The sequence below is a fragment of the Triturus cristatus genome, chromosome 6 (genome assembly GCF_964204655.1).
Source record: "Triturus cristatus chromosome 6, aTriCri1.1, whole genome shotgun sequence".
Classification (NCBI taxonomy): Eukaryota; Metazoa; Chordata; class Amphibia; order Caudata; family Salamandridae; genus Triturus; species Triturus cristatus.
This window is the reverse complement of record NC_140589.1, coordinates 94,137,333-94,165,316: the sequence shown is the minus strand read 5'-3', so window position 1 is coordinate 94,165,316 and position 27,984 is coordinate 94,137,333. Positions and strand designations below refer to the sequence as shown.

At 48.0% G+C, this 27,984-nt stretch overlaps 1 protein-coding gene across 2 annotated transcripts in view; it reads left to right on the top strand.

Annotated features, from left to right (window-relative positions):
- The window catches only part of LOC146813818 (beta-1,3-galactosyltransferase 2-like), a 120,896-nt gene extending 93,177 nt beyond the window's left edge, over positions 1-27,719 (top strand). For both annotated transcript variants that reach the window (XM_085610272.1, XM_085610273.1), the window contains exon 2: positions 19,562-27,719. In XM_085610272.1, coding sequence (XP_085466398.1) covers positions 19,606-20,646 — 1,041 coding nt within the window. In that variant the 5' untranslated portion in view covers positions 19,562-19,605 and the 3' untranslated portion in view covers positions 20,647-27,719. The remainder of the gene's footprint in view (positions 1-19,561) is intronic.
- Positions 27,720-27,984: the final 265 nt, after the last annotated feature.

The window sequence follows — 27,984 nt, the reverse complement described above, 5'->3', positions numbered from 1 at the left end:
CGACTACTGCCAAACAGTTGGTTCGAGAATTCTTCCCACGATACGGTTTACCACGTGTTGTTCACTCAGATAACGGCCAGCCGTTCTCATCCGAATTAATGAAACACGTTTCACTTTTGTTAGGCTATCAGTGGAAATTCCACTGTGTCCGACACCCCGAAGCAGCAGGTCTCGTAGAAAGACATAATCAGACTCTGAAAATAAGATTATCCAAAATATGCAGAGAGAAAGGTGTCGACTGGGTAGTAGCATTACCAGTTGCACTCTTTTACACAAGAATGGTAGCACACTCTCGAACAGGGCTATCCCCGTATGAAGTGATCTTCGGCAGACCACCAAATATGTGGGGGACGCCTATACCACGCAAAATAACTGATATTGACTGTAACATGCTGACAGATTACTTGGCTTCCTTGATGTCTGCACTACAATCTTGTCGTTCACAGGTAGTTGCAGCTTTTCCTGACAACACTGAGGTGAAACCCCATGACGTGGTTCCGGGGGACCTGGTCCTCGTGAGGAACTTTGACCGCAAAACTCAGCTGGAACCTAGGTGGAGGTCACCTCAGCTGGTGTTGCTCACCACAAGAACAGCCGTGAAGATCGAAGGCAGAAAGGGATGGATTCATTCAAGTCATATCAAGAAATTTCATGGACTAAAATCAGATGTGAATACCTCACCTTGTGTGTCTTCACCCATTGACTCAAAACTTCCTTTTGTGGAAAAAAGTGACTCCGAACTTTATAAATTAAAGCTCAGGCCCAATCAGTCGAGCAATTTGATTGTTTAAGTCCTCTCCAAGGTGAAGCGGTTGAATTGTCTCTGACATGTATCCCTTGGACCTGAATAGAGAATACACCCGAAAAATGTTGAAACGACAGGCGTACTGTAAATCACTGCGTAGTCATTGCATAGTGACGTTATTAATTTTGTTTTTCTCAAGTCTTTTAATAATTACTGCAAGTATATTGTTGCACATATATTATCCTATTTCTAGACATGTTTACAATGTTACTGCTGAACATTCTTTTAGTGAATTACCTCCGCTTGAATTGTCATACAGATTTGCGCTGCGCAATAACACTTTTATTAGTATGTTACATCATTCCCATCAGGTTAGCAATGCTACAAATTGTTGGATATGTGGCCGACTCCCTCCCTATCAGAATGATAAAGGAATTCTACCTCTTTTTCCATACCCGTTCACCCACAACGGCTCCTGTGGAGCATGGTTTAGTTTAATTAATTCCCAAGATTCGAACTCTGCAGTTTATCAAGACAATAGGGTATGGGGAAATCTGAACTTAGTTTTACTTAAGGTCTGCCACCCCAACAAGGAGGGACTTCCCAAAGGAACAGGAACTGATCTAGAAAATGAAGTATATGGATTAGGTAACTTTACGCTTAATCTCCTGATCTTGAATGTCGAATCCGAAGCTACTTCAATTTTGCCCGCTATGTCAATACTTCCAGTAAAAGGTGAATTATGTATAAGAAAGAATGGTTCCATACACATGGGCCATAGTAAATGCACCACTGTAGTAGAATTTAGTGATCAAGGCAAGTCTACATTTAGAGCTTCCCGCCATTCCTATTTCATATGTGGTCAGACGGCATATGTACGTTTGCCTCTAGATTGGGATGGTACCTGCTACATTGGATTCCTTTTGCCACCTGTTTTCCTAGCTCCTCCTGATTATCACAGAAATACTCATTTAGTATATAATAGAGTAAGGAGAGATCTCCCAATAGTCGACTACACTGAAACAGCATGGGAAAAATACACAGATTTCAATAAAGGTCTCTTTCCCTATATAGGTACTGTTACTAATAGTAAGCTGATACGTAGATTAACTAGAACCCTTGAAGCAGTAGTGAACGAAACTATTTCCGCCTTAGGCAATTTAACAGAAGAGCAGTCTGCTATGCGGATTGTTGTGCTTCAAAATCGTCTTGTCCTTGACGTCATCCTGGCCGATAGGGGCGGAGCTTGTAGGGTCATCGGATCAAGCTGTTGCATATTCATACCAGAAAATTCGCCATCTGTATATAAGGCCATAACCCGCCTTCATAAGATTGTAAGCCAGATACACCAGAATCCAGGCACCTGGACTTGGTCCGGTTGGTTTTGGAGCGTGATATCAGCCTGGGGATGGAGAGTCCTATCCTTCCTAGGTATTGGCCTTCTCATATTATTCAGTTGCTGCTTATGCCTGCAATGTGGACCAGCGATTTGTGGTCTGTGTGCCACATCGTGCATTCCACATCAAGATTTTCATTCAAGATCCCGGAAGAAGAAAGAAGAACAAATGATGCTATATGAACAGATCAATGGATTAATGAAGATTGATATCTCTTGACGGGCAAGTAGGGGACAAGGAGGGAATGTGGAAATATGGATTTTTCTGGTCAGTTATGTCCCCTATCTTGGACCCCAACGGTTCTATGTGCATGTTACAAGTACATGTATGTTCCCTCCAGTTCCAGTTATGAAGACGCAAATACATGTGCGTCCACCGTTAACATGTCCTCTGTTGATCCGCCATGAATGGGCCGGATATTCCATTCCTAAGTACGAAAGGCCACCGCCTTTATATGGTTCACTTATGCCATTTTACAGTCCAGGCAAGTAGGCCCTGATTCTGTCATCAAGCTTTTCTTGCCTTCTGCCTCTGAAAGCTCCAGTCTGAGCCTGCATCTGTGACCATGAACTTTGTCTCATTCTCTGCGCGGCTCACGAAGCCTGACATCAGCTTGCTGCCTGCCAAGAACTGTATTTCACCTTCGAAAATTATCTGCTCCGCTCCCTGCCCAATGCATTCCTGTCTAGTAGCTTAAGTAAACATTCTGCCAGCTACCAAGCAAAGGCCCGACTTCTCTGTCTTCATACAAGTAATTCATAGCCCTGTTACTATGGAAGATTCCGCCCTCGCATCTAGTGTAGACACTTAGACGCTTGTACACGCACTAACCGTCAGTATAGTCAGTAAAGAATAAGATTCTACTCTAAGAGACCTCTCTTTCGGATAACATAGTTCTTTAAACATAGGATGTTAGATATGATTTGGGATTAGGTTGACTTGACCCTCCAGACTTCTGTCGCCACATGTAGAGCTAAATATCAAGTCCCCTTCACCCCCTAGTTGCACGTCAATCACACGTCATACTGCTGCGCGCGCATATCTGCCAAATATTTCTGCTGACATTGCGAAATTCTTTCATGTAACCACCCTCTTATGACATCACATCTGATGACGTTCTGTAAACACACCCAGTTACGCCTATCTTTGTCACATATGAATATATTATCTCCACTATCAATTGTTACGCCTCTTGTATTAGCTTCACTGTAATGCTTATTGTATAAAAGTAATTGATTGTCAATAACGTATGTACTTCACTTCCTGAACCTTCGTGGTGATGGAACCTGGAGCAACCGATTATAATCGACCTCTGGAATAAAGCCCATTCCGAACCTCTAATACCACGGATTCTGCCTCTTATTTACTGAGCTATTTTATTATGTTTCTGTATCAAATTAAGTCCCGGTAATTAAATTATTTACCACAGCGGCCTCCGGCGACTCAGGCAATATCCAAGCAACGGTCGCCTGCTCTGGCTGATTCCGCCTTCCTGGACCTGGTGTGCAATGTAAATCCTGGGGCAGCACTGGGAAAGACGACCCTCCATAGAGCTGACTGTGTCGATCTTCAGAGCCTTCTACCCTACCTGTGTGTGTCGCTTCCTGATCTTTATTGGCCGCTTCTCTTCCTTGTAACATTGGACATGGCACTGGGTCGATGGGTATGCATGGGTAGGTTTGCAAAGAGTGGCCAAGGATAAGGCTGATCCTTCAGAGGTGGTCATCTAATAGGCGGGCGGGCTCGGGAGTTGCGTGCTCTCACGGCATAACGGTTAGTGTACTAAGTGCGTAATGCTCCTTACTTTTCTTTGACAGGGTCGATTTTGTGTTGTTTATTGTATGCTTTGCGTGAAAATATATGGTGCGGGAGGGAGAAGCCGGGGGCATGTTTTGCAGGCCCTCCTCCAGTTTATTAATACTCTCTCTACCCCCCCGTCTGGTGGGGGCTCTTTTCCTACTCCTTTTTCTCTGTTTCTTCTATATTTCGGGTCTGGTTCCGGGGCGACAGGCACACTGCTGGGGGGGGGGGCCGTACTCATCTGCAGAGGTGCAGGGTGGGGGGTTGGGGGAGGGGATTCTTTAGTCTTTAAACCCTTTTTTCCATGGCCTCCTTTTCTTCTCTTATTCTTCTTTGTCTTTTTCTGGGATCAGCCTGGTAGAACTCCTTTGTTGTTAATCACTGCTGTTTCCTGAGTGCCATAATTTCCGTGGTGTTTCCTGGGTCTTAGGGCAGGGGGTTGCAGGCGCAAATGGCCGTGATATTTCTCCACATCCTGAACTTCCTGTTTCAGCGCCATTGCTTAGATAGACTGCTGTTTATTGTTTACGTTCATCATTCTGCCTGCCATTTTTCGCTGCTGGGAAACTGTTTGGCACCTGATCCTTCCATCCTCCTCTATTATAAAATGTAAACCTTTATTATCCTGGTCTCCTACTTGGGCTGTTCAGAGACTGAGAGTATGCTAGCATCGAGATTCTGCTCCCCGAGGTGCTGACTGTGATAAAATTGCTTTCTGTTATTCTGACTGTTTAGCGGCCGGCCCCGGGGGTTGTAGGCCCATACGTGTAATTGATTGAAATATCAATAAAGGTTTTTCAAAAAAAAAAAAAAATCTGGGTTATCGGCGCGATCATTTCTATCCCTATTGCCTTACCCTGTATCTGGTCCGACCACTATCTCCTTAAATTTTCTCTCACACGAACATCGCCTCTCATAATGAATGCCACGGAAGGAGGCCTGGCTAGAAAATGGAATCTCATTAATAAAGTAGACTTTCTTAAAACTCTAGCTGCCACTGCCCCACCTCCTGACCATGATGTCAACACCATGGAAACAAAAGTATCCAAATGGCTTCTTGACACCAGTAATAAACACGCCCCATTTAAGAAAATTAAATTAGTACGGCGGGCCGAAGCAAATAGATGGTTCTCAGCTGAGCTCAAGTCCCAGAAATTGGTCTTGCGGCAATTAGAGAGACAATGGCGCCAGCAATATGCTCCAGAAAAAAGATCACAATATATTGCTGCTCAGAAAGAGTACAAGAAAAGTATTCTGACTGCCAAAGCAGCCTTTTTCTCCGATCGCATTCTGTGTTCTAATAAAAACTCCAAGGTCATCTTCTCTGTAATAGATGAACTTTCCAACCCTGAGCGCACTCTCTTGAAGGCTGCCCCCTCCCAAGATTTGTGCAACTCACTGAATGACTATTTTATCGACAAAATCTCTTTAATAAAAGCTAGCATCCCAACTCTTTTGCCTCCTCTGGGCTCCCCTAGTTCAAATTGTAATGATAAAACCCTAAGCAGCTTCCCCATCATCAGTGATAAGACCTTCCAAGATCTTTTGGTAGAAATTAAATCAGGCGCTCCCTCTGATTGCTGTCCCCCTCACATTCTTAAAGAATGCCTTGCTGTTCATCCTGGCCCTGCTCTCACACTACTGAATGAATCCATTACATCGGGTTCAGTTCCCCTGGCTTTCAAAAGAGCTACAGTTGTTCCACTTCTGAAAAAACCGGGAGCAGACCCTGCGCTTCTTTCCAACTACCGTCCAATTTCCTTGCTACCCTTCCTGTCTAAAATCTTGGAGAGCTATATAGCAAAATGTCTCTCTAATTTTTTGGAGTTGTCCAAATACTTGGACCCACATCAGGCCGGCTTCCGACCCGCCCACTCCACCGAATCGGTGATTCTATCGGCGGTGGATAGTTTGCGGAACTTTGCTGATATAGGCTGCCCTCGAGCCTTGGTTCTGCTGGATCTGTCTGCGGCCTTTGACACGGTCGACCATAGCATTTTGGTCGACCGTGTGAGGGGGGCGGGAGTCCGGGGGACGGCGGCTCGCTGGCTCACCTCCTTTTTGGAGAACCGCTCACAAGCTGTTCGTCTGGGTCAGTTTTCTTCACATCCTCATACAACCACCTGTGGTGTACCCCAGGGCTCAGCCCTTTCTCCTCACCTTTTTAATATCTACATGGCCCCCCTGATCAAGTCACTTAAAGATAGAAACGTGACAGTCTTTAACTATGCTGACGATCTTCAGCTCCTTCTCAGGGTTGATAGTTCCAACAGCGCTGTTACGGGATTCCAGGATACTATGCTTTTCATCCAAACTTGGATGGACTTTAATCATCTGAAGCTGAATCCTGGGAAAACGGAAATAGTTCTTACTGGGGACAGCCATAAACACTGGGGCCCCCACTATTGGCCCCTAGAACTCGGCCCTCCACCTGCCCCTTCCATCTCAGCTAAAACGCTAGGAGTAACGCTGGACAGTGATCTGTCACTAAAAACCCAGGTCGGAGCCGTGGTGTCTAAATGCTTCTTTCAAATGCGGAAAATCAGGAAAATCCATTGTTTCCTCACCCACGACGCTTTGATCCAAGCTATGATTTCCACGGTTCTTTCTCATCTTGACTACTCCAACTCTGTCTACCTGGGAATGCCTCACTATCTGTTTAAACGTCTCCAGCTGGTTCAGAATCAGGCAGCACGTCTGATTTTCCATCAACCGAAATGGCACTCTGCCTCCCCACTGCTAAGGAAACTACATTGGCTTCCAATTGCTCAGCGGTGTGTTTTCAAGACGGGCTGCCTTCTCTTTAAATCCTTGCATGGCATCAGCCCTGAGTTCATCAATAATCTGATACTCAGGTACTTCCCTACACGTGCCCTAAGGTCCGCTCACCAATGTCTTCTTACCATCCCGGACTTTAAAAGGGTACGCCTAGGAGGACGCAGATTTACCATTCTTGCTCCTAAAGTGTGGAATACTCTTCCACTTGAAATTCGATCTTGTACTAACCTTCTCCAATTTAGGAAACTCCTGAAAACTTGGCTGTTTAATCAGGTTTAGCTTCTGCCTCAAATGTTAACTTTGAACCCTAGCGCCATGAAGCCAATCGGCGTACGAGCGCTTTACAAATTCCCATTAACATTAACATTAACATTAACATAACGGATTTATTGCATAGGTATCCATCCTATCCGGTCACCAAGAGTCCTTCTGCCCTTCCATGTGGTAAGAAATTGCATTTACGCTTACCACTGCCGCTATCACATTAAACATTCAAGAAAATAAACTATACGTCAAATGTGGTTATTAGTACATTAACTAGGAGTTTCAAATTAGAAAAGCAACGCCATGGTTTTTTTTCTACCAAATTCCTTCAATAATTTTTTAGGGTGTCTTGCAATGGTGATTAGTTGCCGTCTGTTGCAGCCCTTTAGTTTAATTACGGTACCTTAGCAGTATGCTTTCCTCTAACAACCAACAATGCCAGCTACTGTGTACACACTCTGTAAGCTTGGCTGGCTGGCTGGCCCCCCCACCCTATAATTTACGGAGGGGGCCTCCACGCTCCGGACTCAGGAGCTGTAAGGGGCCCCGCCGCAGGTGTACAGTGTTGGACGGGGCCCCTGGAGCCCCCCCCAAATGGGCTATATTGTTCCACCACTGGCCTGCGGGGCCCACCAAACCCTGATCATTTCTGTTATCACAAGTCAAAACAGCAGCCAAGAAGCCAATTTCCTTCCATGCACTATGGCCCATGACGTACTGGCTAAGACACTGGCACCGAGGGGGCATCACTCCTTAAGCACAAAAAAGAAACCTGCCCCCACACAAACAACCGTGCTGCGGCACCCTCAGAAGAGATGGTTATGACTAAGAAAGCATGGGTTGTGACCTATGGCCTCACCCACCCCACGAGTGGTTGCTACGGATCAACTGGCTTTAACGTTTATACGCCTTATAGTAATTTTAGATACTAACCGTGCATCTAAATACAATACAAAACAAATTAGTAACTTAAAATAGACTCGTCCAACCTGTTTAGGCACCTTGGTATCTTTCATAAAGGTTTCATAATTTTGTTTTGAGTATACACTAGGATTCTAAAGCAGGCTTCCGTGCGCAGCAAAACGTGTGATCCTGGAGAGTATACAATAAATGTGTCGAATTTCTCTTAACTAACAAAATTAGAAGCGCATAGAATTAAGCCAACCCCTAGTAGTGCGATCTCTGGCGCCGCTTCGTAGTGCGTGCATTCCGAACCAACAGGGGGCGCTACCCATGAGAAACAAGCGTGCGCCTAGCGCTAAAAGTAAAAAAAATTTAAAAAGGGGCGGCAAAAGTGAAAGCGTTTACCTTGCGGGAGCGAGCAGCGCCAGGAGCGATAATTGCTAACACATGGTGCCAAACGTGCACGCGTTGCCATTGAAAGAAATGCAACGCGTGCACGTTTTTGGGGACAAAAACGGATCGATTCCAAGAGGTCCCCTCTATGCAGCACATGCGCGCTGCGTAGGCGAGACCTAAAAAACCGGGACAGGTCATAAACACAGAAGTAGGACTACAGTGTACACTGGTGGCTGGCTAGATCTTGGTGCAGGCAGTGACCTCTGACTTCAGTGATCAGGGTCATGCTGGCAGTTCGGACACGCTGTTGCCCCGATGGCTGGTATAATGACATTGTTGCTGCTTTGTAGAAAGAGAAGGGACATCCAGAGAGAAAATGTCTCTCTTTAAAGGATTTCCCTTCCCACAACAACCTCATCTGGGGTGACGTCGCGCCACAATATCTCCAGTAGTGAGAAGTCAGTATGCGCACATCTTTTTAACACCAGTGCGTACTCAGCCACTACTCAGAAAGCAGGACATTTCTGTGCTCATCCCAGCCACTATTAAAAAACCGGGACATTTATTCAGTTTGGAGGAAATAAGGGTCGGGACACAGGGAAACTTCACGAAAAACCGTGACTGTCCGCGGAAAACCGGGACTTCTGGTCACCCTACCCAGCAGGCCCTCGGACCCCCTCCAGCAGGCCCTCAGAACAGCGCGGCAGGGTCTCCCACTTGACTCTTTTATCCACATCCAGTTGGCCCTCGACATGCCTACGGATTCTCTCAGCTCAGGGGTCTTCACACTGAGGGACGGCCCTCCATAGGAGGGCTTCAAGCGATCTCAGTGGGGGCACCAGGCTCCGGTCAAAGGGGGGGGGATGAGTACGCGGCTAAGCTGCTCTGTCATGTGCCATCACATCTTTTATTATTTAGATCCTCGCTGGGAGAAAGGTGTCAAAAGGGAAGGGACTCAAAATATTCTTCAAAACCCCCACCTCCATTTCCAGTGATCACGCTGTGGATAATTTTACACGTTTAGTAAGGCATCCTGACCAGAAATGTATGTTTGGCGATCATGTATTTGACTGCATTTTAAAAACGCTAAATTAACTGCAATGTTTAAATCAGCCTAGCCATATTTAAACGCTGCCAGGTTAATAGAATAATTGTGAAAAATATTGAAAGGGGGGGCCCGATTTTTTTCTTTCACTGGGGGGGGGGGGCGCTGCATTAAAAGGCTGGAAGACCCCTGCGTCAGCTGGTGCCTGAACACCCCAGGTCTCCCGTCACAGATGATTGATGGAGTCTCAGAGATACAGGTGAGGGACCGTCACGAGACCGGTGTGCTGAAGAAGCAAGGCCGAAATTGCCCTACCCTAGGGTGACCGGACGGTCCCGGTTTTTGGAGCAGTGTGCCCCGCACTTTGCTTCAAATTAAAGAAATGTCACAGTTTTTGTGTAGTGCTTGGGTTAAACAGATAAATGTCCTGTTTTTTCAATAGTTTCTCGCTCGGTGCGCCTGCTTTACTTCTCACAGGTGCTGAGACGGATCTCTATTGGGATCTCCAATTTGCCCTCACGGAGAAAAAAAAAAGCTTACTGCTGCAGCAGTACCACCCTCCACTGCTTTTAAAGATACCTTCATTCCAGAACTGAGGCATTTTCAAAGTTATGTACAGCGAAGCCAAAGTTGTTGCTTAGTTCTCTTTTGCAGCAAACAACCATTGAGAAAGCCAATAGTCCAGGCTTGTTCTAGGTGTGATGTTACTCGTTATTTTATTGATCTGCATACAATGATAGAAGCAGCACGTTTTTCGGGCGGGACGCTATGGTAAGTACAGATTTGTTTAGCTAATGTGTTTTAAGCCACGTCCTTAATTACATCGGCCACGCCCCTTGAGAGACACCCCCCCCCCCTGTTTTTTCATCCCACTTAAAGCCATGGGTAGTTCTGCAAGTCCTACTTTTATGTCTGACACCTGTCCCGGTTTTTTGTTTTGAGAATCTGGTCACCCTACCCTACCCATACCAGAAGAACATTACAGCTGCACCCATCATATGAAACCACAACAGACAACCAGATTTGCTTTTTGAGAATGCACCCGTTCTCTGGCCGTATTTATTACATTCAACAGTTGTCTTCATATTGCATAACATTTCCAAATATTTACAAAAATTCATACAGTTTAATACAGTAAACATTTTACTAATACAACTGAGCTCCTGCTCGCATGGTCTCACGCTCCATTAGGAGTCATGATTGACCACCTCTCGGGTCCTAGTGGCATCGTTTACAAGGCGAACTCTCCACTCCCTCAAGGTAGAGGGAGCTGGGGCCAGCAAGGAAGCTGGCCCCCCAAAAGGAATCATGACAGAGCAACCCAGTAAAGGGGCACTCCTTGGCACCCAATCGGGGTAATGAGCATGGGAAACCGGGCCATACCTTGGCCCCCACCGCCACCATCCCCCCACTCCCACTGGGCATATCACAGGGTGCCCCCCTAGGGCCAGGGACAATTGCAGCAGCGGATGCCTCCAGCCCTTCACTAATGACCATGTCACCCATGCCCGGGTTATTAAAAAACCAACATATTGAATCTGCCTGCGCTTAGATCTGTGATGCCCCACGTTGGCAACCCGTTTTGTGGTCAAAACATGACTCCTTAACTGCCTCCCTAAGCATATGCAGAAGTTAAAGGGATGGGAGGGTGGGTACACAAAGTCTCTCTCGTGGTGGGGACAGCATGCACCGGGAATCCTCAGGGGTAGACAGGCAGCAAGGTGCTCATCAGGCTGATCTACAGCCTTTAAAGCTGTCCTGCCGCCCCTGCAAGCCGCACAGGCAGCCCGCTGTCCCCCCCCCCCTCGGCAACCAATCGTTGCCACCCACAGGAAACCCACCCGTGAAATTTGACCCGGCGGCCACCGTTGGGCTGCCACCATCAACCAGTCCATACTGGCCCGCACCTGTTGAGGGGGGCTGCGGCCCCTTTGTCCATTCAGCTCGTCCTTAAACAACCCTCTCATATACCTCCAGCGTGCCCTTAGTGACACTCATACTTCTTTGAGTAACCTCTGGCTGCTGCTTACACTCCACAGCTATCCCTCAGGTTGTCATAAAACACCCCAGCTGGCCCTCCAAAGACCCTCAGAGCACACTCCTCAACCCTGAGCTGAGCTGGCCTTCAGGAGCCCTTTCGAGCTGTTCGGGGTGGAGCATCCTGCAGAGACATTGCAAGACGACGCCCTCATCAATGTGACATGCATATTCCTTTTTTTTTTTTTGTAAATATTTTTATTGAAATTTAAACATAAAGCAGTACACATTGGCATCAGGTTCAATAGAGTAATTGTCCAGTGCGAGTCGAAGGAAACATTCATGACATTTTGAAAATGAGTGAGCGCCTTCTGGCTTCGCGATACAGTTTTTATCACATTGCGTCGACCACGTACGTATCGTCTAATCGTGATCGCTTAAGTCTGAGTCTGAGGTGTCGCTCGGGGGTTCACATATATTCCCTCTATAGGCATTCCACCCACCCCAAACCTGGGCCCATTTTTTGGGGCAGCCTCTGTGTATATAGACAGTTTTTTTCGACCACCATTGTGGAGTCCATATCTCGGGACCATTGGGCGAGGGTTGTAGCTTGGCTAGAGCCCCACCTTTGAGCTATATTGCGCTTCGCCAACATAAGTCCCAGTGTTACCCAGAGTTGTGCGACCTTGTGGTGATCAGTCGGTTCCCAGACGTTGAGGAGACACATCCGCGGCTCCGGGAGTGTCGGGACCTTGGTCACTTGGGAGAGTGTGCGCAGAATTCCCTTCCAGTACTGAGTTATGGCCGGGCATTCCCACAGGGTATGTATGAGGGTTCCCTCCATCCCACACTGCCTAAGACATAGTGGGGAGTCGGTTCGGTTAAGTTTAAACAGGAGTGTACGAGTGTAGTATGTGCGGTGCAGGATTTTAAGTTGGACCAGTCGCAGTCTGGATGAGACGCCCACCTCCCTAGGGGAGGAAAGCGCTGCCTGCCAGTCCGTTTCATCAAACTCCCCCAGCTCAGCCTCCCATCGGTTTTTAAGAGCCTCGAAAGGATCTGGCCGGTTGTTTATCAGTTTTCGGTACGTTAGGGAGGTCGCCTTCTGAGTCAGGTGTTCTGTGAGGAGCCGGTCGGGTCGGGTCCCAGGCGGAGCCGCCGCCTGGAGTGCGTGGCGGATTTGCATGTACCTGAACCCTTCAGTGGCAGCTAGGTTGAAGTCTGCTTGCAGTTGCGTAAATGTGACCATTTCTCCCTTCCTCCAAAGGTCACCCACCCTGGAGATGCCAATGAGGTCCCATTGATGGAACCCCTTGGTGGTGCGCAGTACCCCCAACTGTTTTGCCTCCCACAACAGAGTAGCTTGGGTTATTGGGTTATTTTCCCAGCCCAGCCCAGAGCCCGCTGCGCCGCAAACCATAGCTGGAGGGTGTGCGTCGTGGGGCCTGGGGGGTATCGGCCCCTTTTGTGGTTGTAGAGCGCCCCCATGACCCCCTCAGCCCCCAGCAGGTGCCGATCCATACGATATGCCGGGTCTTCCCCTGGCACATGCAACCACTGGTTGATCACCGTAAGCTGCGATGCCCAATAGTACAGTCGTATGTCTGGGAGGGCTATCCCGCCGTCATACCACCCCCTGGTGAGCTTGTGGAGTGCTATCCGCGGCGTCCTGCCCTCCCATAGCAGGCTGGTGACTTCCGCATTGACGGCGGCGAAGTATGTTGGGGGCACCGGGAAGGGGGTATTCTGAAGTATATACAGAAATCTAGGGAGAGCCATCATTTTGAAGAGGGCGGCACGTCCTAGCAATGTCAAGGGCAAGGAGCGCCAATGTTTGACATCGCTTCGAAACCGAAGCAATGGCTTCGTTAGATTTTCAGCTATAAAGCGTTCCTTATCAGCTGTCACATAGATTCCCAGATATTTGAACCCGTCCGTCACCACCCGAATCGCACAACCCTGCGGGAGCCTAGGCGGGGAGCCGTGGAGCATGTAGACAATGGACTTCTCCCAGTTAATCTCGTAGCCCGATACCCTCCCGTACGACACACAGATATCCAGGAGACAAGCGATCGAGCGGGCTGGGGAGGCTAAGTACAACAGGATGTCGTCAGCGTAGAGGGAAATGCGATCCTCCCACCCCATTGTCCACCTTAGTCCCCGGATCACCGGGTCCCGCCGCAGCCATGCCGCGAGTGGCTCCAGAGCCAAAGCAAAAAGGAGCGGGGAGAGAGGGCAGCCCGTCGCGTCCCCCGCCCCAACGGAAAGGGGTCTGAGATATGGCCATTGACCACCATCTGTGCCAGCGGCTCGGTATAGAGAAGCTGAATCCATGCGCACATCTTGGGGCCGAATCCTACGTGGCGAAGGACAGCAAAGAGAAACGGCCATTCCACCCGGTCAAACGCCATTCGCGCATCCAGCGAGAGGATGGCTGCGTCCTCTATCGAAGTGCGTCGCGCAAGAATTCCGTGGAGCCGCCGTAGATTTAAGGCGGTATTCCGGCATGGCATAAATCCCGATTGGTCCGGGTGTATTAGGGTTGTGAGGTAGGGCTGCAGTCTTGTGGCCAGCACCTTCGCCAGAATTATTGCCTCCGCATTTAGCAATGAGATTGGGCGATAGGAGGCGCACTCATGCGCTGGCTTAGTAGGTTTCGGAATTGCCACTATGGTAGCCACTCTCTGGTCCGGGGGGAGTATCCCTGTCGACAGGCTTTCGTTGTACATGGCCAATAGATGCGGGACTACGTGGGCAGCGTTTAATTTATAGAATTCTACCGGAATTCCATTTGGGCCCATAGCCTTCCCGGCACGGAGAGCGAGTATTGCCAACGTGAGCTCTTCTGCCTGCAGGTCTGCCTCTAGGGCCTCTACTGCCGACGGGGCCAGTCGCGGCATCGCGATGTCCCGGAGGAAGGCCTCATTTTCCGCCACCGTGGAGGAGGCCTCCGGCGTATATACCGTCTTGTAATGAGCCGCCAGGGCCTCTACGATTTGCCGCGGCTCAGACGTATAGTCTCCCGAATCCAGCCTGATCCGCGCCACCCATCGCGAGGCCCGTTCTCGCCTCTTAAGCCAGGCCAACAGTTTGCCCGCCTTGTCTCCCAGTTCGTAAACAGTATGTCGTGCAGCCGTCTGTTTGGCTCGTGCGGCTTCTACAAGATAGGAGTGATATTCCTGCTGCGCCATATGGGCACTATGTGCAGTGTCGTCGTCGGTGTGTGTGGCTTGGTTGGCCTCCGCCTCTGCCACCCCCTGCTCGAGCCTATGCACCTCAAGCTGCTGGGTCATCTTATAGTCTGTAATCATGGAGATTGCTTGTCCACGAAGGACTGTTTTGTACGCCTCCCACAGTGTCGCAAGGCCTATCTCTGGGTCCTTGTTTTCAGCGAAATAATGTTTGGTCGTCGCCTGAAGGGCTTTGCGAATTTTGGGGATTTTGAGGTATCCCGGATGAATTGGGAATATCCTGCGGTTACGTGGGGTAGAGAGTGTAAATGTGATCACTACCGGAGAATGGTCCGAGATGCCCCTGGGCAGATGGGAAACGTCAGTCATGCCCCTGAACCCCATGGGTGACGCGAAGATGTAGTCTATGCGGGAAAGGGTGTTGTGAGCCCCCGAGTGAAAGGTGTATTGTCGGTCTTCAGGACATTGAGCCCTCCAGGTGTCTATGAGGCCGAGTGCCTCCGTGAATTCTCGCAGTTTGGGGGTTGCACCACTGCGGTCTCTGAAAGATGACCTGTCCAGTAGCGGGTTCATAGTTGCGTTGAAATCCCCGCCCATAATGAGTTCCCCCGGTGGTAATGTCAGCAGGAATTCCCCCAATGCCCGGAGTGTATCCTGGTGGAGTGTTGGCGGGATGTACACAGTTACCAAATTATATACTTTACCCTCCCATTGGCAGGTGAGCGCCGCGAATCGGCCCTGTTCCTCCCTACGGGAGTCAACTAAAATCAGTGGAAAGCGCTTGTTTACCAATATCCCAATCCCGCGGGACCCCGACGTGAACTCAGAATGTATCGCCATCTTAAAACCCCATCTGTCCAGTGCTCTCGTGGTCGAGCCTACCAGATGCGTTTCTTGTAGGAGTGCCACTGCAAGATACTGTAAGACAAGCCCACGTTTAATCTTATCTCCCAGCCCGTTCACGTTCCACGATAGAATTGTAAGTTTGGGACTGTGTCGCCGTGCTTGTTCCCCTGTGGAGCTAACGGTGGCCTCTTGGGCGGTATTATGTGATTCCCTCGTCATGTATGGTGGTGGCAAGCAGTAGTCTCCGCGCATCTCTCCCTGGATCTCTAACCATTCTGAGTTGCAGAGTATGCCAATGTGTGGTAACTAAACCTAGAACAGAACATAAACCAACATTCCCAAGATGTCCCTGCCCCCCCTCCCTCCCTCCGTGCCCAGCGGATTTAAAACTACCCGCCACCCCAGCTTAGCAGAGTGCTTGATTCCCATAACTGTCTACTTGCGTGCTGGGGAATGGCTGCCCAGTGCCCCTCGTCCGATCCCTGCACCATGTGTGTGTCCCTTTAGGAAACCGGTCAGCAGCATGTTGTAAAGTTTGTAGACTATGACTGCGACACCCCTTCATTGTCCGAGTCTGCAATGAGTGTCCCAACCCACGGGGAATCCGCCTTCGTTCAGCTGCCGAAGTTCGTTCAGGCCGTGGCGGCCACAGCTACGTAATGTGGTGACTGTCTCCTGCGGTCTAGGGTCCTCCAGATTTTTCAGGGGAGGCAGAATGGTTTCGATGGGTGCGCCTCGCCCGGCCCGGTGCCTCCGCAGGGCGCCAGCCTTCCAGCCACTCCGTGGCCTCCGTCGGCGTGGCAAAGAACCACGTGCGCCCCTCCGCCTCCACCCGGAGCTTTGCCGGGTAAAGCATCGCGTACTTAAGTTCTCGAGCGCGCAGCTCCGCTTTGACCGCGATGAAGTCTCGGTGTTGCCGCGACACTGTCGCAGTGTAGTCCGGGTAGAGGGTTACCGTGCAGTTGTCAACCCGTAGCGGGGGGGCGGTACGCGCCGCCTGGAGGATAGCGTCTCTATCTCGGAAGTTGAAGATACGGGCCAGGATCGGGCGCGCGGGGGCCCCAGGTCTCGGCCTCCCCCCAGGCACCCGGTGTGCCCTTTCGACCGAGAAAAATTTTGAAAGTCCACGCGGCTGCAGTTGTTCCGTGATAAGCTTTTCCACGAAAAGGTCGAGCGCCGGCCCCCGCTCACTCTCAGGCACACCTACGACGCGGACGTTGTTCCGTCTCGACCTGCCCTCCTGGTCATCCAGCTTGTCCATAAGTTGTTTTTGGACCCGCTCCAGCGACTGTATGCGTTTTCTGCTCTCGGTCGCGTCTTTAGTGAGGGTTGCGGTAGTCGTTTCGACCTCGGACAGCCTCGTGTTGATTTTGGCGACGTCAGCCCTCAGCAGCGTCACGTCTGTGGAGATCGTGCCAATAGAGGTTTGCATCTGGGTCAGTGTGGCCATAACATGTGCCAGGGTGATTTCTTTGGCCTTGTCAGGGGGGGGGGGAGGCAGTCCGGTCTTTCTGAAAGGCATATTTGTCGAGCCTGGCCTGCGCTCCCCCACGCTGGCCTTTCCCCCCCCATGGTGGCCCGCGACGTGCGGCCTGCGGGGGTGTCAGCCTTCTTTCTGTCTCGGTATCGTGCAGGCCTCAGATTCCCAGCTGCCTCCTTACCAGGTGAGTTGTCGCACGCCTCGCTCCGCCCGTGTCTGCAGCGTCAGGTCTCAAGTCTCAGGCAAGGCCGGCGCCTACTGCTGCAAGTCCACCCTCCACTCCGGGAAATGCAGGGGGTTTTTCCCCTCCCGGGGGCCATGCCGTGGATGTGTCACCTGCCTTCTGCTGCCAGCGTCCCTCTATGGCTCAGACTGCCCCCAGTGCCCCTACTTGCCAGACTGCTCTTCGGCGCCTTGCCACTGCGCCCAGTGCGTCTCCTCTCGTGCCGAAATGGCGCTGCGCCAGGCCAACACCGTCACCGCTGGGCGGGCCGGTCGCCGTTGATGTCAGGGGGGGACCCGGCCTCCGGTGCTCTCCTTCCACCGGTATGCCTGTCCCTGGCGTGGCGCGTCTCTGCTCTGGGCGCTCACGCCTCCGGCTGCCGGTCCGGTCTTCTTGTGTTCCGCCGGGTTGGGTGGCCGGTACTCGAGGCCCCGGCGCCTCCTCCACAGATAGGCCCAGCGCCCGCAGCGAGGCAGCCGGGCGGGCCAGACGCGGCGCTTCTCGCGTTTCCGCAAATCACCGGAGCCTCGGGTGTGCAGGGGGCTCTGTCACGTCAGTGTTGCTGGTTAAAGGGCCAGGATGAGTGCCGGATAGTGGTGAGATCGTGCGCTGGGCTCCGGAGCCGCACTAGGTTGCGGCCATTTTCATCGGCTGCAAGCCACGCCCCCATGCATATTCCTTTTGATTGTAAAGTTACTCTTCTCTTTTTGAATAATCCCTAGCTTCTTTACCTCTTTCGGAGGGCATTAAAGGAGTAGATGTTATAAGGCTGAGGTAAGCAGGTGTTGTCAGTGCAGTTAGATCCATTTTTGTGGATGTATGACGTTACAACGCATACATTTACATCGCGGTACATTACATCGCGGTTTTGACCACGCAAGCCGTTACATCGACTTGCGTTGGAGGGCGCTGGACTTAGGAGTAGTATAATTTACTATTCCAACTCCAGTCTACGTACAGTAGGGAAGGTGTTGGATAGTAAATTATACTATTCCTTGTCCTAGAGCGCCATCTAGCGCAAGTCGTTGTAACGACTTGCGCTGTAAAAACCGCGATGTAATGGCATCGTGATGTAATCCCCGCGTTGTAAACGATGTTTCCCCATTTTTGTTGCAGTGCAGTGTAAAGATGGTTTCAATAACTGAAAACATTAAATTGTTAAAATAATGATACCTGGCTGTAGCAACCTGTAACTGACAGTTTTTGGGGTGTAATGCTACATCTTCTGAAATGGGGTGTCTATCTTTGAAGCATAGCGGGATGCGCCTAGTCACCGAGACAACTTTTTCAAACCAACTTGCTCAGCTGACATTGTTTACATTGCTTTTACTTAAGAGGGCCACAGAAGCTTTCTTCCATGAGCTCCACCATGCACCTGCTTGTATTCTTGGTGTGAATGTAGTCCTGCACTATGAAGGATATGTAGTAGAAGATGAATTTGAACCTTGACTTGCCTCTGGGAGCTTATCTCCATTGCTGCTGTAGTGAGATCCCTTGTTGATATGTCTTGTGATTCACAGACTGTTAAATGTTACAATAAATACTTTTCAGACTCAACCCAACGTGAGGCTAAGTTTTCTTCCACCCAAGGTTATGCTTTGCATAGGTTCCCTCCTGCCTCACCGGCACAGCAGCAGGGGTAGGCCTTGCTCTAGCAAATCAAAAACAAGCATTGGCATAGCCAATAGGTCTCGCCTTTGGGACCTTATAAGTGTTTAGCAATGCAACAGTTGCATAACTAAATACTTATAAGGTCCCAAAAGCGAGACCTATTGGCTATGCCGTGCGGCCGCAAAAGTGATCGCGATTGCGATCAAACATCAAAGTGGCCGTGCGGCCGCGAAAGTGAAAGTAATCGCGGTCAAGCGTGGCGCGCGCGCCCGCGCACATGCACTGTAGCTCCAGGCTAGCCTGGTAGCACTTTTTGGAGCCCTCTCAATAAGTCTCGCCAGACCAGCGCATGCGCTGGGTCAGGCGAGACCTAATCATGTGCACTAAGAGACCCCTTGACTAACCTCTGTGCATGGCTGAGTGTACACTTCAGTGTAGCGCATAGACATCGCCTTTCTCTCCCCCTCCATAGGGCCAGATGACGTCTCTTTGATAGCAATGCTGTTCTGTGCATCTCCAGAAGAAATAGGTGAAACCAACCCGAATCCCACTGCCTGACCCTTACCAGTTATGGTTCACTTCAGAGTATCATTGTAGAGACTTGATGGCGAGTTTTCTGAATATCTAAAGAGGGTGGGGATTATATCCCGTTTAGCCATAATGAGAAGCAGTTAATTTGCATGATTTAAACTCCAGTATAAGTTTGTGTTACTGACTCGCATATTAATATAGTAAAATCTACACTGATGTCCATGCTGAATCCTATTGGTGTGTCCATTACCTCAGCTTGAAGTAAATTAACATGTTGTATGATGTGGTAGTCTTAAATTCAATGACAAATGATCTTTATTTGTTATGTTATCTACTTGTATTCTGCGTATTCAACACGTTTCCCCTTTTTTCAGGATTAGGATTTCGTCGTTGTGTGGTAACTGCCAGATCTTCCATAATGAAGGACACAGCACAAAGACAACTAAAGTGCGGCTCAAGATTGATCCTATTTTGCTTTTTATGCATTTTTTTGTTCTCTATGCTTGTTCATCAAAAGGTATATGATATTGTAAACCACCTCACACCCCTGCCTAACAGCAGCGCGCAGAAGCCAGTCGGGGACATTCCACCACAAAGCACCACGAGACACCCGCTTGTACCGCCATATCCCTACGACTACAAATTCACCATCAATCAGCTAGACAAGTGCATGGATGGGGCACCATTCTTGGTGATGTTGGTCATTGTTCAGGGAGACAACTATGGAACAAGAGACGCAATCCGGAGGACATGGGGTAACGTAAGCAATGTCTCTGGGGTGTCGATTGTAAGACTATTTGTAACAGCGATGTCTCCTCGATTTAACAGCAGTGTCGCACTCGCACTCCAAGAAGAGAGCAGCACGTACCAAGACATTATTCAACAGGACTTCTTAGACACGTACAATAACCTGACCCTGAAAACTCTCATGGGGATGGAGTGGGTGGCCAAATACTGCCCAAATGCTAGCTATGTTTTAAAAATAGACAGCGACATGTTCCTGAATGTCAATTATTTGATTTACACCCTTCTGAAGCCTGATCTTCCAGCCAGAAAAAATTACATCTCAGGTTATTATATCCCAAAGTTTAAGGTACAACGGTTGAGGGGTCGTAAATATTATGTCCCCAAAGAGATCTACAGCGGGGACATGTACCCATCTTACGTAGCAGGGCAGGGCTATGTGTTTTCTGGAGACATGGCCAAGAAGATCTACGACGTCGCACAGATTGTGCCTCTGATCCACATTGAGGACGCTTTTGTCGGCATCTGTCTCGAAAAGCTACAGATAAAAATTACTAGGTCGCCCCCAGGGCTTTTCAATATGCTCAAAATAAATTACAACCACTGCCGGTTCCACGCTCTCATCACTGTTCACCACTACGGCCCAGACGAGCTTCTAAAAATGTGGCAAGACTTCCAGACTAACCGCAAATGTCCGAGCACAAAAAGCAGTTAAGTGCACGCGCACTGTTGACAGTCATAGACTTCAAGCAACAGAAAACAGGCGGGCAGAGGGATCTAGTTCCTTCATCTTTGAGGCTAGACGATGAGACACTTGATATTTCAGAGACCACCACAAGAAGAATATCACTCGAAGAAAGCTTCTGGTTGGCCTGATGATCCTGTGATAGACCAACAGTTGAAATTTGTCATTTTATGAGACAGATTTGCTGAGGCCTCTAAAAACACCCGAAAGCACCTAGGAGTTGGACAGCATTTCTGTTCCAGTTTACCCCCTTAAGCCATGCTGCACCCATTCTTTGGATCTTTCCAAGCATCTCTTGCAATCTTGGATACGGGACAGTCCTGGAAGCGGAAACACTCTCGCCCTGCCCTCTGGTCCCTTTCCCCTGGATCGCGTGGTTTGGTCCATGGTCCAAGCCGACAATGCATTGGGAATGAAAAACAAGTTCGATGAAAGGTTTATCAATCCATTATTCGCGAATCCCAAGTGGGTAAGTGCTTGCCCAGCACGTCTAACTGATTATAGCATTTTATATTGGAAGTAGTCACCCATTGATATGAATAGCTGGGTAAGCAGTATTGGTCATCAATTGGCAATGAACAATAGGCAGGCCTGCTAAGGTCATTACTTGCTATGATACGCAAAGGAAACCATAGCGCTAATTAATTGGTACGCTAAGCTGGACAAGCCCTTAGTGGGAGCAACCTGGTGTTGTAATGGATAATGTTTTATGTAAGGAAACTATTGTGGCCGGACATTCTCATTATGGGAACCCTCACCATTTGATACATAAAAATACCCCAGTGGATGTGGTACAAAAACATTGAGTTTTTAATATTGATCTGCACGTACATGCACTCCACAATATGGACTTGAGCTAAGAACATTTTTGTGCAATTTTAAAACAAATGACTGGTAAACTGGTTACTGGGCAATTGTATGTTGTATTTGTATTTTCATAGTGCCAACTAGCGAGGAAGAATCTGAGCGCTGTATATAGCAAATACAGTATATGGAAACAGAGTCAATATAGAGGGATGAACACTATGACTTTGTGTATACAAGGCTTCTTGGCACTAGTGAAGCACAACACAAAGTAGAAACCATCAACGCAATGAGAAAGGACATGCAGACCAAGCCCCTAGTTAGAGAGTTCTGAAGAAAGAGAGCAGCCCTGAAGGGCCAGATGAGTGCATCAGAACATCCTTCTGGGCTTACAGCAGCTGAAATGTAGCAGCATGGAAGTCAGGGTTTTTGACAAAATAGCCATATAGGTTATGACTTTGGGCTGAAGAAAACTCTGCCCCACACCAGAAGCCAGTGCAAGCTCCGAAGAGCAGGTGAAATACTGTTCTGATGGGACACACCAGGAATGTGCCCTTAAGCTGATCTTGGCACCAACTGGAGCCTGCCGCACTAGGAGCGGCTAAGAAATGGCCCTAGCATAATCACTAAACAGTGTATTTACCTGATTACTTGCCCCTGTGAGTTACAGTACATAGGGATGACCATGCGTCCAGTTAAAACTCGCATAACGGAACACAGGAGCAACATACGTTGCCAACGAACAACGACAAAACTATACAGACATTTCATGGAGACACAACATACTTCTGACTCACTACATTGGGTCATATTAGAATCCCATGCCCAGATATCCAAATCCTCCCTTTTCAGACTCGAACAAAGATGGGTACATAGACTTTCTAGTCATATCGATGGCCTCAATGATGACATACCCTGGAGCACATTATTGTAACTGGGTACTGTTTACTCCACTTGCCTGAACTTATTCCAATCTGAGCTCTGGCCTATTTTATGTCCATGATTCATGAAATTTATTGTCCTCGGGGCAGGATATGAGGTTCTTTGTGGCCCCTGTGTGACCTTAGTGCTCATGATCACACTGAGTACAGGACCACTCCTTCACTACTTTTTTATACTTGTTATATTTTTATATATCAATGGACCATTCCACGTATTGTGTGATTATTGACACATACACCTGGCCCCTAGGAAGTTGAACTTAGTGAGGACGACAACATTGACACTCACATTATATGTCCATGTTGGAGAAACACGTAGAGTTACATGACATAGCCCTCAAGCCAAGTGCTAACCGTACGTCATTTATAATGAGCCACCACTATCATGATCGATTTACGACTGTCATGAATCTCACAAGCACATATTGTGTTTCACATCTGACGCCATTCGGGAGTAATGCATTAACCTGAGGCATTCTACAGTGCATGATTATCTCCGTTGAAACGCCCCATTCCCGTTTATGTGTACTCCTACCGTAAACATTACTCTGGTCACGCGTCCTCTTAACCTTGTGCCAGTAGCGTTATATATTTCTATACGCATGGCCATACCATCATTGAGAGACATCATCAGTCTGTGAGACGACGTCATGTAGTCACTTTGTGACAACGACGCTTCACTTTACCTGTGAGTAGACACTTGCTCTTTTAATTAACACGTCACACTAAGGCGGACAGCATAATATATTTTTTCACTTCACAACTCTACAGCGAGGCACTTCAATTGGCCGAGAGAGAACTTCACTGGGTTACCTAGCAACGATCACGCTCCCGTTAACCTGGGACCAATCATTTGATTGCATTGCCATACCATCATTGAGAGACATCATCAGTCCGTGAGACGACGTGATGTAGTCACTTTGTGACAACGAGGCTTCACTATACCTGTGAGTAGACACTTGCTCTTTTAACACGTCACACTAAGACGGGCAGCATATTATAATTTTTTCACCTCACAACTCTACAGCGAGGCACTTCAATTGGCCGAGAGAGAACGTCACTGGGTTACCTAGCAACGATCACGCTCCCGTTGACCTGGGACCAATCATTTGATTGCATTCCCCGAACGCGCCTCGTCATGACGCGCCACACACGCGATGACGTACCCGGAATTGATGCATATCTTCTCTCACTCCCCGTCGGAACCTACCACCCCGGTTCCTGGCGGTTTGGGTAGGTCGCTTTCTTGAACGTGCATTCACGTCGGTGAGTACATATTTTATTGTCCTAATTATATTGCCCTGCTACACTCGAGGAGCCACATCTGCCCATTGTCTACCGGAGCCCTCCGGGTCTATTCCTACGGACTCGTTGTACCGAGGCCAGCGCCACCTGACTCGACCTTGTGTCCGCACCGGATGGATCGGGTCGGGACCTGGTAACTAAGGCTCTGCCTGGCTACCTTTTCGAATTTACACCTCCTAATTGGTGGCTCTCTCTCTTTTTTAATATAGATGGTCTTTTTTAATATAGATGGTGTTATTTATATTTCCTTCAATACACAGATACTAATAAAATGGTGTTCTGGCAACTTCTTGTCCCCTCCTTTAGGACCCAACTGGGTTCCTTTTTAACCGCCAGTACCGTTGCTAACAATAGTAGCAACCATTGTAGGTGAGTCCTTTCTTTCCATATAAATTCCTTCCCTTTCTTGGATATTAATTCATCCTACTTACCCTGCACTCCCGAATGGCGTTCGAAACACCACTAGACAATGATATTGCGTATTGCACGCCCGAGCACGGTGATCACTCTTGACACTATATCAATAGCTATGTACAGTATGAATATCTAATTTTATTTGTTATAAAAAGTCTCTTTTTTCCCCAACAGGAACAAACCTTAAGAAGTGGTATGTAGTAATCACCTTACCACGAATAATTTTGTAGACAGTAGTATTTTGATCCTGATGAATTGCCCTGATCCTCCTGACTCCAGCGGCATGAAACATGTTGATCACATAGAGTAGAGCTCTTGTCTAGATACCTTATTCCTAGCAAATTAGCCACTCTACACATTTTTAATAGGGTAGTTGACCTTTGGAATAAAGTTGTAGTAGGACCAACTGACCCGTTTTAAATTCCACTTTTCTGCTACATCTTCTTACACTAGGCCCCTCACCCCCAAGCACCCTCGGCAGGAACAAAAGATCCCCGACAAAGAGCCCCGATTTCGGGAGCCCGTCAAGGATTGCAGCGCCGACTTGACGAGGGGCAGTGCTCATATGATGAAGCATGACACCTAGCTTGCTGGGTGTGTGAGAGCACTAGTTTAAATTAAAGGAATTTCCCTTGCCTTCATCTGGGTGGTCTTTTATAGTTTTGACCACCTGTGATAAATTTGTTACTCGCTTTTCTCCGTCACTGTACATGAGGAACTTTGTACCCTTCTTTGTTCCTAGCATAATCAGCCAAGACTTCTACTGCGTCAGAGTGTAGGCCAGGACTCAACTAGGAAACTCAATTGTAGAAAACAAGTGCTAGATACCTTGTTCACCAGAGCATCCACATAAAAGAGTAAAGATAGACACCCCGGTTGAGAAAGACTTACCAGTGGGCTGGTGGTGAACCCTTTATGGAGGGTGGAGTGGGACAAGATGGCAGTATCCCAAACTAAAGACCTGTAAAGCTGCCAAGTTTTATGTTGGCTTATGTGTGACATTTCCTGGTTTCCAGTATAATACTTAAGTTCAACATTTCCCAGTGTTCAGTATGCTTAAGTGCAACATTTCCCGGTGTCCAGTATGCTTATGTGTGGTATTTCCTGGTTTTCAGTGTGCTAATGTGTGAATTTGCTGTTCTTCAGAATGTTTACCCTGGCAAGTGTCACACATTTGTGTTCAATTGGTGCAGAGAGGCGGTGACATTATCAGAAGGTGTTAGTGTAGCATGAGATGCATGGCACTTTGAAGGGCTGCCAGTGCTTTTAGTTATGCAGACAGTGGGATCCTGTTGCTGGTAGAGATGCCATAAGCTCTGGGGTGAACCTTTTCTGTGTACTTTGAGGTTCTCTTGGATGAATCGCTGAACTTTAGTAGTGACCGTACAGATCTGATGTCTGGGAAGTTTTTATGGCCTCTGAGCCTTTGAACTTTAGAAGCCTCTGAACTTTAGAAGTGACCGTACAGATCTGATGTCTGGGAAGATGTTATGGCCTCTGAACCTTTGAACTTTAGAACCCTCTGAACTTTAGAAGTGACCATACAGATCTGATGTCTCCGAAGATGTTATGGCCTCTGAACCTTTGAACTTTAGAAGCCTCTGAACGTTAGAAGTGACCGTACAGATCTGATGTCTCGGAAGATGTTATGGCCTCTGAACCTCTGAACTTTAGAAGCTTCTGAACTTTAGAAGTGACCGTACAGATCTGATGTCTGGGAAGTTGTTATGGCCTCTGAACCTCTGAACTTTAGAAGCCTCTGAACTTTAGAAGTGACCGTACAGAACTGATGTCTGGGAAGATGTTATGGCCTCTGAACCTCTGAACTTTAGAAGCCTCTGAACTTTAGAAGTGACCGTACAGATCTGATGTCTGGGAAGTTGTTATGGCCTCTGAACCTCTGAACTTTAGAAGCCTCTGAAATTTAGAAGTGACCGTACAGATCTGATGTCTGGGAAGATGTTATGGCCTCTGAACCTCTGAACTTTAGAAGCCTCTGAACTTTAGAAGTGACCGTACAGATCTGATGTCTGGGAAGATGTTATGGCCTCTGAACCTCTGAACTTTAGAAGCCTCTGAACTTTAGAAGTGACCGTACAGATCTGATGTCTCGGAAGATGTTATGGCCTCTGAACCCCTGAACTTTAGAAGTGACCGTACAGATCTGATGTCTCGGAAATTGTCATGGCCTCTGAACCTTTGAACTTTAGAAGCCTCTGAACTTTAGAAGTGACCGTACAGATCTGATGTCTCGGAAGTTGTCATGGCCTCTGAACCTCTGAACTTTAGAAGCCTCTGAACTTTAGAAGTGACAGTACAAATCTGATGTCTCGGAAGTTGTCATGGCCTCTGAACCTTTGAACTTTAGAAGCTTCTGAACTTTAGAAGTGACCGTACAGATCTGATGTCTCGGAAGTTGTCATGGCCTCTGAACCTTTGAACTTTAGAAGCTTCTGAACTTTAGAAGTGACCGTACAGATCTGATGTCTCGGAAGTTGTCATGGCCTCTGAACCTCTGAACTTTAGAAGTGACCGTACAGATCTGATGTCTGGGAAGTTGTTATGGCACATCCATAGTGCATGTAGGAAACATAGTTGTCGGCTTCTCTGCTTTGCTCTTGTTGTTGTTACCTTTGCCCCTCATCTTATGTTGGGATCCCGATGTGCCTAGTTTTTCAGCACCAACTGCTGCTCGATAGTAAGGGATTCAAGGGGTTTTGAAGATGAGGCAGCCCTAGAGGTGCAGTGATTGCAGCCCCTAAAAGCGGCGTGATGCGGTTCTATTGTTTCCAGTCTATTGACCAGTCAGGTAACGGAGCGTAGTCTGGTCTTCTGTGCAACTTGTTCCAGGAGAGGAAACACACATACATGTGGGGAAATAGAAATTGAGTAATGCCCTGGGACAAGCACAAAACAAAGAAATCATGTTATGGTTTAAAAACAGGTCTCAGACCAAACTCAACACTCCAAATGCTTGAAAAGTCAATCAAATGGGACAAGATTTAAACATTCTACAGAGTCCTCAGAGGTGCACAGTGCATGCAAAGCAAAGTGTAGGGCAAACACTTCATCGAAGGCTTTGGCAGAGGAAGTGAGTTTGTGGATTGAGAGTCTTGATGACTTCAACATCTCTGTCACCTTTATGCAATAAACAGATTTACTATAATAAACAGGCATTACATTAGCAGAATATTAGAATAACTGAAGACGGACTTCAATATAGAGCAGGAAATACATTTATTTTTACACGTGATTAAGGTTTGCCAAGCTGAGCAAGGAAAGCCTTTGATAGCGGTAATAAAAGGCTGTAAAACCAGCCATAAAGAAGATTTACACTGGGTCACTGATGAGGAAGAAAACTGCTGCCTGTTCTTTTTAATTCCAGGTTGATTTTCTTGAAGGAAGTTAATGAACAACCAAAGCCAGTAAAGATGTACAGCTTGATGTGGGACAGTGTGATTTCAAGTTTGTTCTTATCTATCTGTTTATTGTATCCTTGTATGTATTGTGAGGCTTTTATGGCTCTTATGCTAACTGAATACTAACTGAATGAAGCTATCTCTGATTGTTTGATTTCAAGTGTGCTTAAGTTCCTTTTTTCACCTTCTCTTATTGCTCTTGCCCTCGAGAGTTAAGAATCCCTCTGCTACCGTTGTACTTGACATGCTCAAATATTGGTCACCGTATCGGTCTCACTGAAGTACGAGGACCCGATTCACAGAACTAACTTAAGACAAAATCCTAAACTTACTACCATTTTGGTATTCACAGAAGACACTTACTCATTTTGGTATTCACAGAAGGCACTTACTCATTTCGGTATTCACAGAAGGCACTTACTCAT